The sequence below is a fragment of the Leptosomus discolor genome, chromosome 2 (assembly GCF_034619465.1).
Source record: "Leptosomus discolor isolate bLepDis1 chromosome 2, bLepDis1.hap2, whole genome shotgun sequence".
Taxonomy (NCBI): Eukaryota; Metazoa; Chordata; class Aves; order Leptosomiformes; family Leptosomidae; genus Leptosomus; species Leptosomus discolor.
This window is the reverse complement of record NC_141392.1, coordinates 50,934,484-50,951,351: the sequence shown is the minus strand read 5'-3', so window position 1 is coordinate 50,951,351 and position 16,868 is coordinate 50,934,484. Positions and strand designations below refer to the sequence as shown.

Genomic DNA, 16,868 nt, shown 5'->3' with positions numbered 1-16,868 from the left:
TGTGGTCTTAAGTTGTTAAATGAAAAAATTAAGCTGCTAAATGAAAGCACATTCACTTCCTGCAAGTACTCATTCAGAAACAAACCAGCATGAATTAAAACCATGTAAGTAAGAAATGGTTGTCTGACATAGGAAAATGTTTAAATGAAGTTCTGTTGGATATTGCTGATGATGCTGAAGTCAAAAGAATGAATTTTTTTCTTTGTTAAAGGAATCTGATTTCCTTCAAAATAAGCTGCATGGTGCTAATACCTCTGAAAGTAAACGGGCAGATTTTAGAAATATGCTTTCAGAGAGAAGAATGACTGTATTCTGCTTTACATTAATATAAAAACAATTTCACAACATGAGGAGAAAGTTAATCCACACGCCTATTAACACTCACCCATGAAAATCAAACCTTAGCATTTGATCTTGCTCTCACTGAATTCAGTGTATTGAATTTAGTAGAAAGCCTCATCACAGCTAAGTCCAGCACTGGCCCTGCCGCTCTAATTAGACTTTAGCAATATTAGTTTCTTTTTTCCCTCATCTCTTTACTTCTTTTCCCTTGACTGCAGTGCAATTTCACCAAAATGTAGTAGACTAATCATTAACTGGCAGCAGCATATAGACTGAAACTTTAAATTGACAGTTGCAGCAGTAGAATACCAGATATTTACAGAAGCATAACTGTTTCTTCTGCTGGGTGTGTGATAATTGTTTTTCTGCTCATTTACATCCAAAAGTAATTAAACTCTACAACAAAACTATGTACTGTAGTGTTGGTGCAAAGTCTGCTCTTTGAAGGTTATGCAGAGATTCCATGAAAACATCACGGTGGGAACTGTCGTTCATTTGCATTGTCACTTCCTAAAAATTTGCAGAAACATACCCTTGAAAGAATTAGGTCACACAAAATGTGGCCTAAGGGCTTCTCCTTTCTGTTTTCCCCAGTGGAGTTCTGCGGCTGATGTGATAAAAATTGTTCTACATCAATAATTTTTTGAGTTTATGTTTCCTGAAGAATTTATTTGGCTTATGGAAATAAACCATCTTCATAATTCAGTGGGAAAATTTCCCTCCCTTTCCTTCCAGATCTGGTTTCTTGATACAAATGCTGTGGTATTACAGTGCAAATAAAGGTGTATAATGAATGTTGGCAACTGTAATGATCTTCTGAATCTTCTTCAGACAGTTGTAGTTAAAGCAGTGCATTAAAAATGCATGTCACAGTAATGTAAGAAAATGATTACAGCAAACTTTGCTTTCCCTGGATATTACAACTTATATATAAATAAATACAACTTCAAAGCTGAGAAATTCTCTTTCTCATGACATTTCTTACCAAAGTCTCAGTGTTTCATGGTCACATGTGCCTTTTCCTGTTAGAGGGGTAATGGATAGCTGTTGTTTTCTTGTACTTTTGGTACTGTGAAAAAAAGTTATGATTTTTTTTTACATTGAAAATAAACTAATTAATCACTGTAGGAGGCAGAGAAAAGTTAACTCCCTCTCTCATTTAGTCTTCTGAAACTCATTGATTTACATGGTGAGGCATTAATATAGCCGAGAGCAGTATTAGGCCCTTCATTTCTTAATACTTTGTACATGCTTGCCTTGCTTGCTTACTTCTTTATTTAGGAAATGCTTTGATATAATTAAAGACACTTTAGTTCTGATTTTGCAATCACTTACACACTTGCATGACAGTTTCCTGAAACAGACCTACATCTGCTTATGATACCACAAACTGCATTATATGTAGCATGAGATTTATCTTATTGAGAAATTTTGTATGAATTCTGTTGAATTCGATTTTCTGAAGCTTCTAATACACATACTGAAGTATTTTCTTTATTTCTCTTTATTTTCTCCTCATTTTTTTCAGAGTTTTTTGGCTTTGTTTATTTTTGTTAATATCTTGCTTAAGCTTACAATGTTACAGAAGATGTTAACATCTCATCTATGTTTGTTCACTTTGCTTTATGGTCATGGCAGTTTTACTTGAATATTTGGAAGGACCTCTTGTGAGTACAACACAGAAAGATCATCTTTATGTAATTTCTATAGGTTGTGCAGTACAGTAGTGTCTTTACCTGTCATAGAAAAATAAATAAATAAAAATACAAGGAATAAGCTTGTATCACTTTTAGATTGGTTATTATGTCTGTAAAAACATAAACAGCCGTAAATAAATGAAGATAGATGCAGAATAACCATCTGTTAGGAAGTTAGTTCAAGTCAAAACACTTAAAACTTGGCACTGTAGATGTATTCATGTAAATCTGTATTTAGGCATTTAAGTATCTAGCCTCATGTACAGATGTTCTAATTCACTGCAACTGTCATTTGGGAACCGGTAAGGGCTCAGGATCAGCCCGCTCAGGTAGCTGCTGAAAATTTGGTTCAGGTGCTAAACTTTGGGTCTCAGAAAACATTGGCACATGTTCATAGTCTAACAAAAGGTCTGTCTTACAGCTTCTTCCTTGCCAAATCATAAGCATAGAGGTCGAAAGAGCCTCTCTCCATGAGTAACTAATTTGATAATTAGGTGAAATATACCTGATCATGAAAGTTGTAGATTAGAAACCACATAGGCTGAATGATGTTGGACTTGTTTCCTCCTTCCTGGAACCATTAGTTTTCATACAGTAACAACGAAGGCAGCCCCTGCTGCCCTTGCTCAACTTTTTTGCCTGCCTTGCTAAAAATATAAGACTTATGATGTCACAAGATTATTCTGTTCTGCAATTCTTTCCCCACCCTCAACTTCCAAAAATTTTAAACTCATTGTCCAAATTCAATCAAAGTGGAAAAGTGATGTTTTCTGGAAAAAAAAAGCATCTGGGTAGAGGGGAGAGGTCCAATTTATGCCCATGATGAGAGAAATGTTGGTAGGGTATATATCACATCCAAGGTGTCAGAACAGGCCTTGGCTTATGCTATCTTTTAGCTGGTAGAACTTGTGGGAGACTTGAAGTATTATCGTAATGAGATGTAGCACAAAACCAACATACATCCATGGGAAACAGGTACCATTACTGTCTTGTTGCACAAGTTGCTTTTGAAGAAAGCATTCAACCTCACCCAGAAGGAATGGCAATAGATATCTGCCCTCAGGAGAACTTCTGGGCTGCAGCTCCAGGGTCGATGCAAACATTTGAGTCTCAGAGAAAAGCAAGATTTTAGACACTGTTCTGCTTGGCTGTTCCTTGCTGGCTACCTCTGTGAGACTCACTGATCAGCCTTTCACTCACTTGGGAAAGTAACTCCTACTTTATGCCATGAGGCGAATCTGGTGCAGCCCTACCAATTCTCTTGCAGAGCCCACATGACAAATTAAGTGTTGCAATTCCTAACTTGGTCTGAAATTTCCATTCTGATTGTAAGAGATCTATACCTTGATGCTGTCTGCTGCCCTGTGTCTCTAATTCTGCCTGGCTGTTTTCACAGTTATCTTCCATGGATGTGTGGAGTCAAGTCAGTCTGTTACCAGAAAATTGTGAGTGCTATTATTGTTCCTCTCCTATGAAATCAAGTTCTTACCTTATTGTACCTTTTCCCTTACAGAGCTAGAATCATAACCCCTGTTTAAGCCAATCTGAGATGCTAGATATGGATATATTACAATAGTGAGGATATGTAAATAAACGGATATTAGCCTGACTTCTCCCATGACTTCTCAGGATTCAGTGACAGTGGTTATACTCTCTGCCAGAAAACTATCAGCAGTTTCAGGAATTGTGGAGGCAGATGACTGAGGCACTAGATCTGATAACAAGCATGCCTAAAATGACTTACTGACTCTTCAGCGTTTCTTTATATTAAGGAGAGGAAAGTGTATGCCTCTCTAAAACGAGGATATTACCAAACCAGCAGGAAATCTCTGGATGACTCTATTTTTTATCCATACGATTAAAAGTAAGGAAGATAATAGAAGAGGAGAGGTCTCAAGCACTGGGAGGCTGTTAGTACCTCTCCTCTCATGAAGTAGTAACAGCTTCAGTTCACCTCCTCCATCTTAAAAAGTCAATACTTAAGCTGGTAGCACACATTCCTGTAGGAGCCCTATACTGATATTAGTAGCATTGACATTCCCTTCTAATCATTTCCCGAGGTAAACATGTGAGTAGGTGAGATTCTTACTCAGAAGTGTAAAGCAAAGACATCAGATCCTAGCTACAGACGTGCAGATAAGACTATCTACATTTTCATCCTGTTTTGCTACAAAATGACAGTGGAAACTCAACAGACTCAAATATAACATGTTGAGTGGCGTCCAGTGTGATACATTAAATTACACTATGGAGTAACTATGCTAATTCAAGATACAAGTTTTCATATAAATTAGAACCTTTATGGAGCACACTTACAAAAACTAATTGGCCAAATGAATGTCTGTGGCTTTTGTTCCTCCATTTTCAGCCTTTATTTTTCTTTATCTTCTAATCCTCCCATGTCTACATTCTTGTCCCCAGGACAAGAATTATCTATTTTATTTATCGGTCAAGCACCCAATAAACTTTGGCTGTGTTAGGACAATTCAGGAAGACCTTTCCAGATATCACCATTCAACGATAAAATTTGTTAGTGACACATGAATAATTTCGAATCACATGAATTTATGGAGACTAGCATATGTTATTATTTTCCCTTAAAATAATATTCCATAGCTTCTTTCAAAAGTCATCATTCTGCACTAGCTGCTGTTGTCCAAAAATGCTCAATAATATTTTTCTGAAGCAGAGTTTTCTATTACTCTTGAGGTAGTGCTTCCATGGGTACCAATACAGCACTACAGCTGCAGAGTTGGATCAGAGACCTGTAAACTCACTGCAGCCACTAGCATTAAACAATGTAGAAGGTGAAACAGCCATCTGTGGCCTTCTGGAGAGAGGTGATAAAGGAATTCTGTGAGGTGTTACTTCTCCCTTTCCTCTGGAGGCTGATCCTATCCACTGAGCAGTAAGTATTCCAGGAAAACTGCAAAAGAATATTACTCTTGAAATAAATGTGTCACGCTTAGATATTAGTCATACTGTATTCTAGGTTATCTTTTCAATGTGTCCCAAATTTATATTAAAAAATGCCTCATGACTTTCCTTCATGGGAATGGCCATTCCATTTTTATTAATGTAAAGCTAGTTGTAATGTGTGCATGTACTCTCAGATCATCCAAGTATGAGAAAGCATATTTAAGTTGCCAGGGAAGAATTTTCTTGACAGCTTTTTACTTTTGTTCTTCATTATAATGCATGAAAATGCAAACTTACAAATACTCAAACACATTGCGCTCTGCTGTGCTATTTAACTGTTTTCTTGGTGAGAGCATTCAGCCGTATCACTTACCTCTCGTGTCCTGACATGCATGTGTGTGTGTGTGTATATGAGCTGTTTTCCTTCTGAAGCGGAACGGTTTGTCAGGCACCAGGGCTGGAAGGGCTGTAAGATGAGTGAATGATGAATAAAAATTTAGGATTGCAATTACAAAATGTAACATGCTGTAACTCTGTGCTGGAGAACATGAAGTGGTCATAGTCGCCTTACAACACCAGCATTGGTTGGAGAATAACAAATGACAAAATTGCTGATCCTATGACTTAAGGCTCTGGCACAGCAATATGTCAGGATAGCAAACACTCAAAACACCACTGCAAGGGAAATGAACTTGCTGTAACTAGTATGCTGCCATCAGCGTATGGATACATGATATTTGCAGCAGTTTAGGACAAGCAAATACAAATTCACCTGAAAAGCAAAGATCCTTTTTCAAGCTTTACTGCTGTTCAGTTTCACTGCTTTTGTCATGAAGAGAAAGGGTATTAAGAAAAGTACTACAAACCAAACTAAAAGTGCTGTGTTGTTGGCAGTTGGATGTTTTCTACGTGAAGGCACCCATACAGATATTATAAAGGTATTACCAGTTTTAACTGGGTTCCAATTTACCCTTCTATGTGTGTCATATATCCTGTTTGCAAGCAGAAAAGGCACAGTCCCAGAATAGAGAAGTTTAAAGGTCTTTTTCAGTAAATATGTAAAAACAAGTATGGCCTCAAGAGATCATGTGCTTATGGATGATTGCAATTCTTCACATGTAAGCGATATAAGAAAAAACATATCGACAGTAAAATTGTATCGTGGACACTGTAAATAAGCTCTTAATTCTTTCTCCTATAGCTAGGACCTATGCTTGCTTTTTATTTTTTTCACAAAAATACTGTCTGGAATGGGAAAAAAGATTCTGCATTAACAATTTTTGCTGGAATACCACCATTTTCTTAAAATAATGAACAAAAGTAATGAAGTGTAATAAAAGAAAAACATATTTTTAGATATTAAAAATAATTGTGTATTAAAATGTTGTAATATATATTTATAATAGTTTTAACTAAAAAAAAACTGGTAAACATTTTCCATCCTATTGTTTTTATAGTCACCTGTTGTGTGTAATTACTTCTTTGTTACAAACAGTTGTATTTAGGCATCACTAAAATGCGTGTGTTTCGGTAACTTAACTCTGCAATCCCTTGGTGAAAAAATTAGGAGTACATTTTAAAAAACACAGTCTAGAGTCTATGATACCTATAGTGGCACACTAAACAATGATTTTACATTGTATAGTAAAGGAAGTAATCCGATAAAATTGCGTAAGTGGTGAGACAAAAGGTTTTGCTGTGTATTGCAAGAGCATCTCAGTCTGCTAAATCTCAGTAGGTGGTCTTGGTACTGGGTCAAGTTACTGGAAAAACGTGTAAATATCTTCTGTCTTTGTACATACCCACTGACGTTATCAATAGCATTTTTACTGTTAACTGCCACTGCAGTTCAGTTTCTTTTTATTTTTTTTTATTTCAAATTCAGTGAAGTTGTTCTTCTCAGACAAGCAAAAACAGCAGATGATATCAGAGCTCACAGTATCAGCATGCTCCAATACTTGAGTCTCTGCAGTTTTGATGGCAAGCTAGACAAATAAGCAGTCGTACCTGAGATGGTTGACTTCCAGTAACCATCGAGATGGGTTATGCAGTTTCACAACATGCCAGCAACCAACCTTCCTTTCATCGATTTATCTCAGGAAAAATACATGTTCAGAGGAATATATGGCTCCTCAGTTCATTTAATATCAGCAAAAAGTGCTAAAAAGTTCTCTAAAGGAAGATACTTAAATGCCAATTTTTAAAATAACATTTTAAAAATTAGCTTAGTTCAGAACAAGATTTGAAGAATTCAGTAAGCTATACTGAAGAGCTTTCATATCCCCATTCCTCAAATTATTCTTCCTTTAGCTTATTACTTAATTTAAAAGGACACAAAAAGATGCAAAGATTATGTGCTTGGGATGACCATCTTCTGTACTTTCTTTTTGTTCAGCTATAGCCTCATGCTAGTGGTAGAATGTCCTCGCTAAACTGTGCCTCAGAATATAGGAGTGCCTTCTTTGCACATCAACATACAGTCTCTTCAAGTATCACTTCAGAAGACTGAACTGATATACAAGAATAAGTTTCTATAACATGAGATATTGGCCTTTTTGCACATAACTTTATTTCCCAAAGCATTACAGCTTTCCTTATGAAATGGACTTTGATGTGAGAAGATCTCAGGTATTGAGCACATTGGGCTAGGCCTCCTGCTTTCTTCCTACTTGGGACCCTTTTGAATTACAACAGGTCAAGCAACAAAAGGTACAGGTGTAATCTAGGCAAGAAGAAGGGTGGGTGTTTTCTAGTTAGAGTCACTAATGGAATAGTTCTTATCCACTCATCTTTCTTCACACTTAATGCAGGAAAAATGTTGAAAAAGGTAAGTAAGAGACAGTTTTGTGAGAGATTCCTAAAGCTTTTAAAAAAATAATAAAAAAATCAGTCTGCATGTAGTGTATGTGCAGTTCCTGTATTGCTTTCAAAAGGCTTCAACTTTCACAATTATAAAGCCATGAATCTGCAGAAACACCACATATAGGGTACACAGTTTTCTTTCTTTTTCAGAAGTTTTACGTTCTTGTAAAAGTAAAGACTACACATAATAATACATTTTTGTTGCATAAAACTTGGCTATTTTTCTGTTTGCTTGAAAAGCTATTATAAATGCAAATGTATGCTTTTCGTGTTGTGAAATTAACAGCTGTTAACTAGCTTTTGATAAGTATTTATTTTTTATGTCCTTCCGATTCTTCATAAAAAGAATGCAAATTCATACCTTGGGACGGTAATTTTTGTGTGTATTTTTATCTACCATTGGCATTGATGTAACTGAAAAAAATCAGAAAGAAACAGTAATCAGATTACTCAATTTACTTTAAAATATATATATATTAAATTAAAAGAGGCATCAGAAGGAGATATCCTGACCCTTTCAGTACAGATATGTGGGGGACCAGGGTGTTCCTTTCTGCCTGGCTTGAGGATAAAATAGTACATTCACGTTTCAGTGCTGGCTGTCCTTTAAACTGCATAAATTCTGTCCTTGTCCCATAGCAATGAAAGAAATCTTGGCAAATCCACACAGTCATTCGTAGCTTTCATGTCCTTCTCCCTTCTCAAATCACTGCTAAAATACCCTCAGTTGACTTTGGGTTCTTGCTTATTTCGCTTAATTAGGGAACAGAAAAACTGGAAAACTGGCAGCTTCAGGCATATCCAGCATCTTATGGGCATGTCTAACAACTTGCTCTCATAATGTTGATGGGAAATTTTTAATATATTGACCTATTTTTTTATATGGTTGCATTCCAGTGATAATAAAGGGCTCACCCTTCTGTCACAAAGTTATGAAAGCAGTCATTGATATAATTTAGTTGTCAGTTAAATTTTGGATGGGTAAGATACAGCAAATAGGTTCTTTAAGTGGTAATGATTTTGAACAGTGAATTTAGACACAGAAAATTCCACAAGTACGTGACAGAGGTACAAACACATCAACAGTTATTAACACAAAGTAATGAATTACTGAACTCCTTGCTGATAAAGAAAAATTTAGGGCTTTCCCTCAAAAGCATTTTGGTTACACAAATAAAACTTTTCCTGGGGACAAAGGAGGATGGATTGTCAAGCATCTTGACTTTAAGTATAAATGAACTCAGTGTCAAAAATTGCCTGTTGCAGGATTATGTTTCATACTGAAAATCAATGATCTTTAAAACATGTTGTGACTTTCAGCTTTCTCACTTTGAATTACTTTAAAAAATAAATTATCTTTATTTCACATACACAAAAAAAAATTGGTTTTCCATAGTTTTTATTAGTTTTGCATTAATTGTACTATATTTGGATGAGAAATCAGTGTGACAAGCAAATGTATTTCACATCAGTCCAGCAAAGCTACACAAATCTTGCACACACAAACATGATTTCCGGCTAAAAAGTAGTATTTACTTTGTACTAGCTTATATACATCCAAAACAATTGGCAGAACATCAGATTCACGTAAGTGGTGCAACTCTTGTTGCACTTTAAGCACCATTGGTGACCTAATGTATTATTTTGCAACAGTAAACAGTGTACCAAGGCCATAGAGATCTTGGACTCCGATTGCTGTTCCCCTGTTGAGCATGCCATTTATCTAAAGTTATTTAATACTACTTTGTTTGATATTGATCAGTAGCACAAACACAGGCAAACTTCAAAGTCTAAATTAATTGAAGAAGTTTAAATAGTTATAGAGGAAAGAAAAAAATACAGTAATATTATCTCTTTTTTCCCTCATTGATCAAATGTGTTTGCTAATATAATTTGTTACAAAATCTGTGATTTCTTTTTCATTTTTGTACTTCTATTTTAAAAAAAGTCCAGGCTTAGAACGGATTACATCTGATGCTGCTAACATTTCCTGGAAATGGAAAACTGTGATAACAGCTGCTGTCTTGGCTCATTTTCAGTTGGGCTTTTTTGGTTTGTTGGTTCGGCGGGTTTTTTTATACTGCAGCAATTTACAAGTAGTTACAGCTATCTCTAGTAGGCTTACATCATTAGTAAACATTGTAAGTCAGTCAAATGTTTCTTTCCAACCAGAGCACTTCCTCCACTTATTGAATTGTTGACTTTCTGAATAGTATTTGTAGTAACAGCACTTATATTTTAAAATAAATGCTAATTTATGAAATAACTAAAAGTAAGCTGCATATGGAAGATAACTATAGAAAAAAAATTATACTTTATGCTAAAGCAAAATGCCTTCAATGAGAATTAAGAAAATCTTGGAAGCTTCTTATTTAGATAGATAATACCTACCTGATTTATATCAAAAGTATGAAATTGTTTTTTTCTAAGAGCTATGATGAGCAGAAAGGTCTCTATACTAGTATTCTTTTTGAATTCCAAGCATACACGCTTTCTTTTTGGATTGAAACGTTCTTCTGTAATCTTTGCATTCTAAAGTGATAAACACTCAGCATAGTGATGAAAAATAGAAGGAAGAGCCAAGCAGATCACGCGATAAGGAACTCTAAGTGTTGATAGCGTCAAAAAACAGGTCTGTGCATATTCCAAGATTTGTACTCCTTAAAACATATTAGTACTTTCCGCTTTAATGTTTTAAAGTGCTTTTAAAGATGCATATTAAATTTTTTTAAATCATGTTTTCTTAGTTTCAAGTCAGGGTGTTGATGAAATTTTATTAATTTCTTTGATATATGATTAAGCATCCAAAAACAATACTATATATGCAGGTTAGAATCTGTTACTATGCCAAAAGTTTAGGTTTGCTTTGTATCAAAACAGATAATAATTCTCCATATGAAGTTTGTAACTTCAGCAAATCCTCTTTCGCGAAATACATTTTAATATTTAAAGAACAGCACTGCCCTTCATTGCAACTGAAGTGGCTGGCTCGAGGGGATCTCTGTACCATTTCTCATTCTGCAATTACTCCACGCTGAGCAACTTCAGGTATTTCACCCTGAGCAACCTGACCTAACTTTGAAAATGGAGCTGACTTTGAGCTGGGCATTTGGACCAGATGGCTTCAGAGGTTCCTTCCAATGTAAATTACTCTATGAGCTCCTCTTTCCAACGCTCTTGTTTTGGGACCAGCCTGTGTGAGGCCAGTTTGCACTTCTGTGTGCACATAATTCCACGTGTCCTAAGAAACATGTAAGACCGGTGTTCATGTTGCTCTGAGCCTTCGGTAACAGAACACAGGGTGTTCTGTCTGGGCTAGTAACAACCAGAAGTCATAACCTCCTGGTGGCTCTTCCTTCACCTGAGTGAAATGAACCAGAGGTGTCCCTCCATTTCTTAGCAGACAGGAGGATTTGAGTCTTAGCCTGTGACTTTTCACAGACTTCCAATTAAATGAACATGGAGAGCGAACTACCTCATCCTTCCTGGAGCTGACAATTTCAAAGCACAGTTCTGAGTCACAGCGAGAGGAGCGGTGCAAAGAAGCGATCCTCCCTCCCACCGTACTGACTCATCAGGGACTTTCATTTTCCACTCCGGTCAGGAAGCCAACATCTTTTATGACAATTAAACTAATCCTAACAAGAGGACTTTGAAAAATTAATTAAGCTCTGAACTATACCTATGCGATGTGAACCCTGACACACATGCACGCCAATCTGTAGCTGAAATCTTCTTCCATTTATTTCTTGGTGCTGATGCTGACTCCTAGAAGGGATGAAGTCCTGAAATTTTCCACAAAATATTTTAATGCTAGTTTCTACTGCTTAACTATATATTGTTCTGTGACAGGCTTTTCTGTAGGAATACATTTCCATACTGAGAAATACATCTGCACTTTACAATCCCATCACTGTTGGTTTTTTGAAGTAGAGATTTTATTCAGTTAAGTGGTCAGCATGTTGGATGACTGTAATAATTTTAATTGCTGAAAATACCTGTTGGTTTGACTAAGGTGAACTGAGCAGCTTAAAAATTATTTTTACCATAGTTATATTTTACCATAAATAGTACTTTCATCATCTACAATATAAAGTCAAAAGGTGTGATTAGCAACTGAGCCCTTCCATGACTTGCAGAAAATCACTTTAACTTTCAGTATCTCTGTTTCTCAAGATTCAAAAAGGGATGAATGATGCCTATCTTTCCAAGTAGCTGTATTGATCTGTGTAGAAGAAAAACCCAATTATACAAAAGAGCTCTCTGTTGAGTAGTTAAACAATTTCTGTTAGGACCCACTTGTTCCAAAACAACAAGTTGAAATATATATGTGGGTATATGCTCTCAAAAGTTCATCAGTAAAAAATAAAGGAATGGCCTTTGAGTTCCAATTTGATTAAAAATATTGCTTAAGCTAGGGACACCGGGCTTCTTTCACAGTCTCTTCAGAAACCTCTTTTAAGTATTACTCTGTCCTCCAACACTAAGCATTCCTCAGCTATTTACCATTTGGGGAAATTGTAATATCCCAAAATCTATGACACCCCAAGAACAACAACAGGTGTATGAAAACACTTGTTTTAATTTGTGCTTTCCATGAAGCAGAACCTTGGGAACAGCCACAACTAGGAGCAAGCTCTGGTATCTGCAAGATACTTCCAGTGAGATACTTTGACATATTTGGGGGATTAAAAAACACTCTATTTGAGACCTGGCCTGCTTTGAAGTGAAATCTAATAAACAGAAAGAATGTCTAGGACACTTTCAGATGCTAACAAATGTCCAGAGATAAGAATAGATCTGACTGAGCTTTAAGAGTTGGTTTAACTTTCTCAACCACTCCAGGACTTCAAAACTGCCCTACCAAGCTCTTAATGCACTGAGAGAAACTTGCTTGTCCTTCTTTAATGCAATACAATTTTATATTTGTAGTATTACCCTAGTGAAATTTTAAAATTAAATGAGACGGAATACAAATAACACTAGAATTTCTTTAATATCCTGAGTCACGAATAGAAGCATGTCTAGACTCAAATACAAGCCATGTTTTAAAGCAAAATTCAAATCCTCCTCCGTTCCCTGCCAAATGCTGAGTTCACTCCCTGAGGGTCTGAGCAGGGTTTCCTCGGCTACAGCAGCTGGCATCTGCAGCGCTGATGGCAGGGCAGGGAGTGCCACTCCTGGGCTTGGTGTGCTGGCTGTTTTCATCAGCTAGCACAGGTCTTGACAGGTGCAAAGCCTTTCACTTCACTTTTAAGGACCATAAACCCTTGGTGCATGATTTAGGAGACTGGGAACTAACTTTTGATCCAGAAAGGTAAACAAGATCTTTTCATGATTGTAATGCTCTAGATCTGTTAGTATTGCTTCCATGCATATCTTCCAAACACAGAAATAACATTTCCTCTGAAAAGAGTCCTTGATACATGCTGAATTTGCCGGACAATTCAGTTTGAGACAAAGATAGGACAAAAGTGCTTCCTATCATTTTCATGTTGATTTATTCTCCCTCACAAAGGACAACTTCATTGAGAGCTTGAATCAGATCCATGTTCACACTTTACATATGCCACATTTTTGTGACGGACAAAGTTGGTTTCTCACGCAAACTAATTTGGAAATAGAGTCAAACCAGAGAAGGACATGCTGAGACCGCTGTACTTCAGTAGCTATTTTTTCCAACTAATCATCATTATTATTATGACTAGATACTTACCCTCAGGTGCATTGGGCAGATCATTCTGACTCATCCATTTAGTAGATGTTGTCCTGTTGGGTTAATGATTATCTTTTTTGTCTGAAAGATTTGTTAATTCCTATAACTGCATAGGGTAGCTATTTTAGTACTTACCAGGTGACCTCAACACTGACATAAACTTTCTGGTATTGTTGGTTGTAGCTTGTGTCATGACATTAACATGAATTATGGCTGTCTTGAGGATACAAGCCTTCATATAGCACAGATGGTCTGTAGGAAAAAAAAATCGTAATGGCGGTCTGCTCATCACACATTGAGTCTTCCCTTGCAGACTATTTCCTTTATCATTGCCTCATTCTCTTAGGCACCTTTTAATCAAGCATCTAAGGCATCATTTATCGTACAGACTATGCTCTATAATAAAGACTGTAACATGGGATTCTGGCAAATACATCTGTTACCAGCTTTATCATGGTGTCCTACTGGCCTCCTCCAAACTTGCTTAGCAATGTATCACCATTACTTCCAGAGGGTTGATTTTTTTACTACTCTTTGAAAGAGCGATGAAAGCTGTGTAAGCTCATTAGCAGAGCATGTGTGTAGGCTTAAAATTACAGATAATAGACAAATGGTTGGAAAGTCAGTAATTCCTTTACATATTTGCCAAGACTTAGGTCAAGGTTCAGGGTTTCCTTTGCTCAAACTGGTGAAATCCAAAATACCTCCAGGTGTTCTGGGGAGTGCTGGCAGTGCACATGCAACACAGGTAATGAGGCACAGTTGATCTCAGTTGTTTTCTGCAAGAGCAAACCATGTTTAGTCTAAATTGCACTCAGTTGTGGTATGCTTTTCTTTTTGCATTAGTATTTTGTATAAGCTAATCCTTTTATTTAATAGCTCTTGGTGTTTTCTATGCACTCTCATAATCTATTATTTCTAACATTACAGTAAATTCATTGTAATAAATTTTGGTATCACAACCCTAGCTTCTGATGTTAGTGAAATAAATACTTAATATATGGGAAATTATTTATGTCTTAAGAGTAATCATCACCAAAAAATAACTGCCTTTCTGCTCAGAAGCCCAGTACTTGTATGTCACATCTGCATTTCTGTAAACATTTTACAAAAAGCAAAGTGACACGAATGTGTGTAAGGAGTTCAAGAAACTGATATACACATAATTAACTTGGAGCGCAGTCAGATATTGTAAAGGAAAATTCAACAAAAGGATAATTTTTACCCGTGTTCATCAGCTCTTTCTTCATGAGCACTGCTCATCAGTTTTTACTGGTAACAAAGCCGCAAACTTTAAATCCAGATCCTTGGGCTGAGATCCAGGAGAGGATGTGAGGATGGGTGCAGTTGTACATTTGCACCCCATTGGCCTGGGGTTGTGGAGGCAGCAGTGGGTGCAAAATCTACCCTCGCCCTTGTCTGCACCATGTTTCTAATGTGAAAGGCAGGCACTACTCGAGTCGTTGGTTGCCTTGTCTTGACAAATGTGTCCTTTGCTGGCCAGCTGAGAGGGACAATAAGCAAGCAGCATTATTTGAGGTGTCAAATGTATGACATGGGCACGTTGCCACCACTGCCCAAAGTGAGACCACTGACTGATTGCATGTGGACTACCCTACAGCAGTGTGACAGCCGCTCCAGCTAGCCACTACACCACACCTGATCTGAGTATGTTATGCTCCTACCGAGTTACTTTTTATATATGTCTTCAAATATGCCCATATTAAGATAGTGTTCAGAATATTGTTTTAAAACAAAATGAAATATATTTTCCTCCTTTTAATCTCTCAGCATCATTGCAAGTGAAGTTATTTCTTATTCTTCTATTTCTTTTTGTCACAATTGTTCACACTGATTTTTTTAAAGAATTATGCTCTGTGTGTATGAACGTGTGTCATCCTTGCTAGTCCATGTTAGAGAAAGCATCAGTAAATATTACTGCATCTGGGGGCTGCAATAATTCATCTTTTTGACATTGGCTTAATTTTACACATTTTTCAGGAGCAGAAATTGAATGAGTGCCAGTTATACTCCAAATATCCCTTTTAGACCACATGACATCCTCTCTATCAGAAAAAAACATAAGTGTGTGAATATGATGTCTAACACAGAACAATCCCAAAACAGTACCTATTTAAGATTTCAAACCATAACAAGTCTAGCTTAAGTCACATTTTATACATAAGCATTTATGCATCTGGCAGTAGAATTTTGTCCTAAATAAGCAATGTTAGAACTAAAAAAGTAATAGTCTTCAGAGACTAACTGTGTAAGAGAGCATCTATCTTTATCTTATAAGAAAATGCCTTTATTTTTATTAGGATTTTCACTTAGATACTGAAGTAGTGCGTACATAAACAAATTTTGAAGGCATATAAAGTTGGAGCCTGAACAGAGCCTTAAAGATATACCCAAACCACCCTATTCTCAAATTCAGCTCTGTTTCGTGTCACAAAGCAAAGTGTGTAATAGAAGCACAGTGACCGACCAGCAATTGCAACTTCCTATGTCATTATTTCAAAGCATAACAGTCAATTTAATATAATTCTTGCGTTTTTTGTTTTATTACCCAGTTAATTCAGGCGATGGGATAGACTACAGCCAGCAGAAGCGTGAAAATGTTGGAGATCTGATTCAAGAGACACTGGAAGCCTTTGAACGCTGCGGTGGAGAAACTGCTTATATAAACATTAAATACATGATCCCTACTTACCAGTCGTGCATAGTAAACTGAGTTGTATCAAGTGGGATGATTCCATTTGTGTTCCAAAAAAACTGTATCTGACTCTGTATGGCATCTTGTTAGTCATGCTTTTTTTCTCTACAGCTGCTAAAATAGTGGCTTCTGGGGCATTAGAATGTTAGCACTATTGTGAACAAGGCTTTCCAATACATAAATAGTGCCTGTTCCTTTGAATACAATGGTGTACTGTGCTTGTTTGTTCCCTGAAAGAATCGCTCCTTTATAACAGAGCTGACTCGAGCAGGAATCGGAGTTAAACCTTCACTTGTATAGACAATAAAACTATAATTTTCATACGCAATTCAGCAATTGCTGTTCTGTGTCCGCTTGCCCTGAGGGTGATGTCAGAGGCTGTAACAAGAAGAGTTTATGCTGACTGCTTAATAGGTGTTTGTCATGGAAGAGAAACACCAGTTCAGCAATGCCTCTCCAGCAGCTGTGCTGAATAATGTGCGCTGACATACAATAAAATGTTCAATGTATATACCAATTACAGCGGGAAAATTTATGTGGTCCATTATAAAGCACTGTCTTTAAATTAATTCATGTTTCTTGCACACTCCTGATCTCAGCTTCCAGGTGTTGGAGT

At 36.6% G+C, this 16,868-nt stretch overlaps 1 protein-coding gene across 1 annotated transcript in view; it reads left to right on the top strand.

The window, feature by feature from the left end:
* PACRG (parkin coregulated) overlaps positions 1 to 16,270 on the top strand; it is a 239,031-nt gene extending 222,761 nt beyond the window's left edge. Inside the window, exon 5 of the mRNA XM_086461063.1 lies at positions 16,110 to 16,270. Coding sequence (XP_086317189.1) covers positions 16,110 to 16,270 — 161 coding nt within the window. The remainder of the gene's footprint in view (positions 1 to 16,109) is intronic.
* Positions 16,271 to 16,868: the final 598 nt, after the last annotated feature.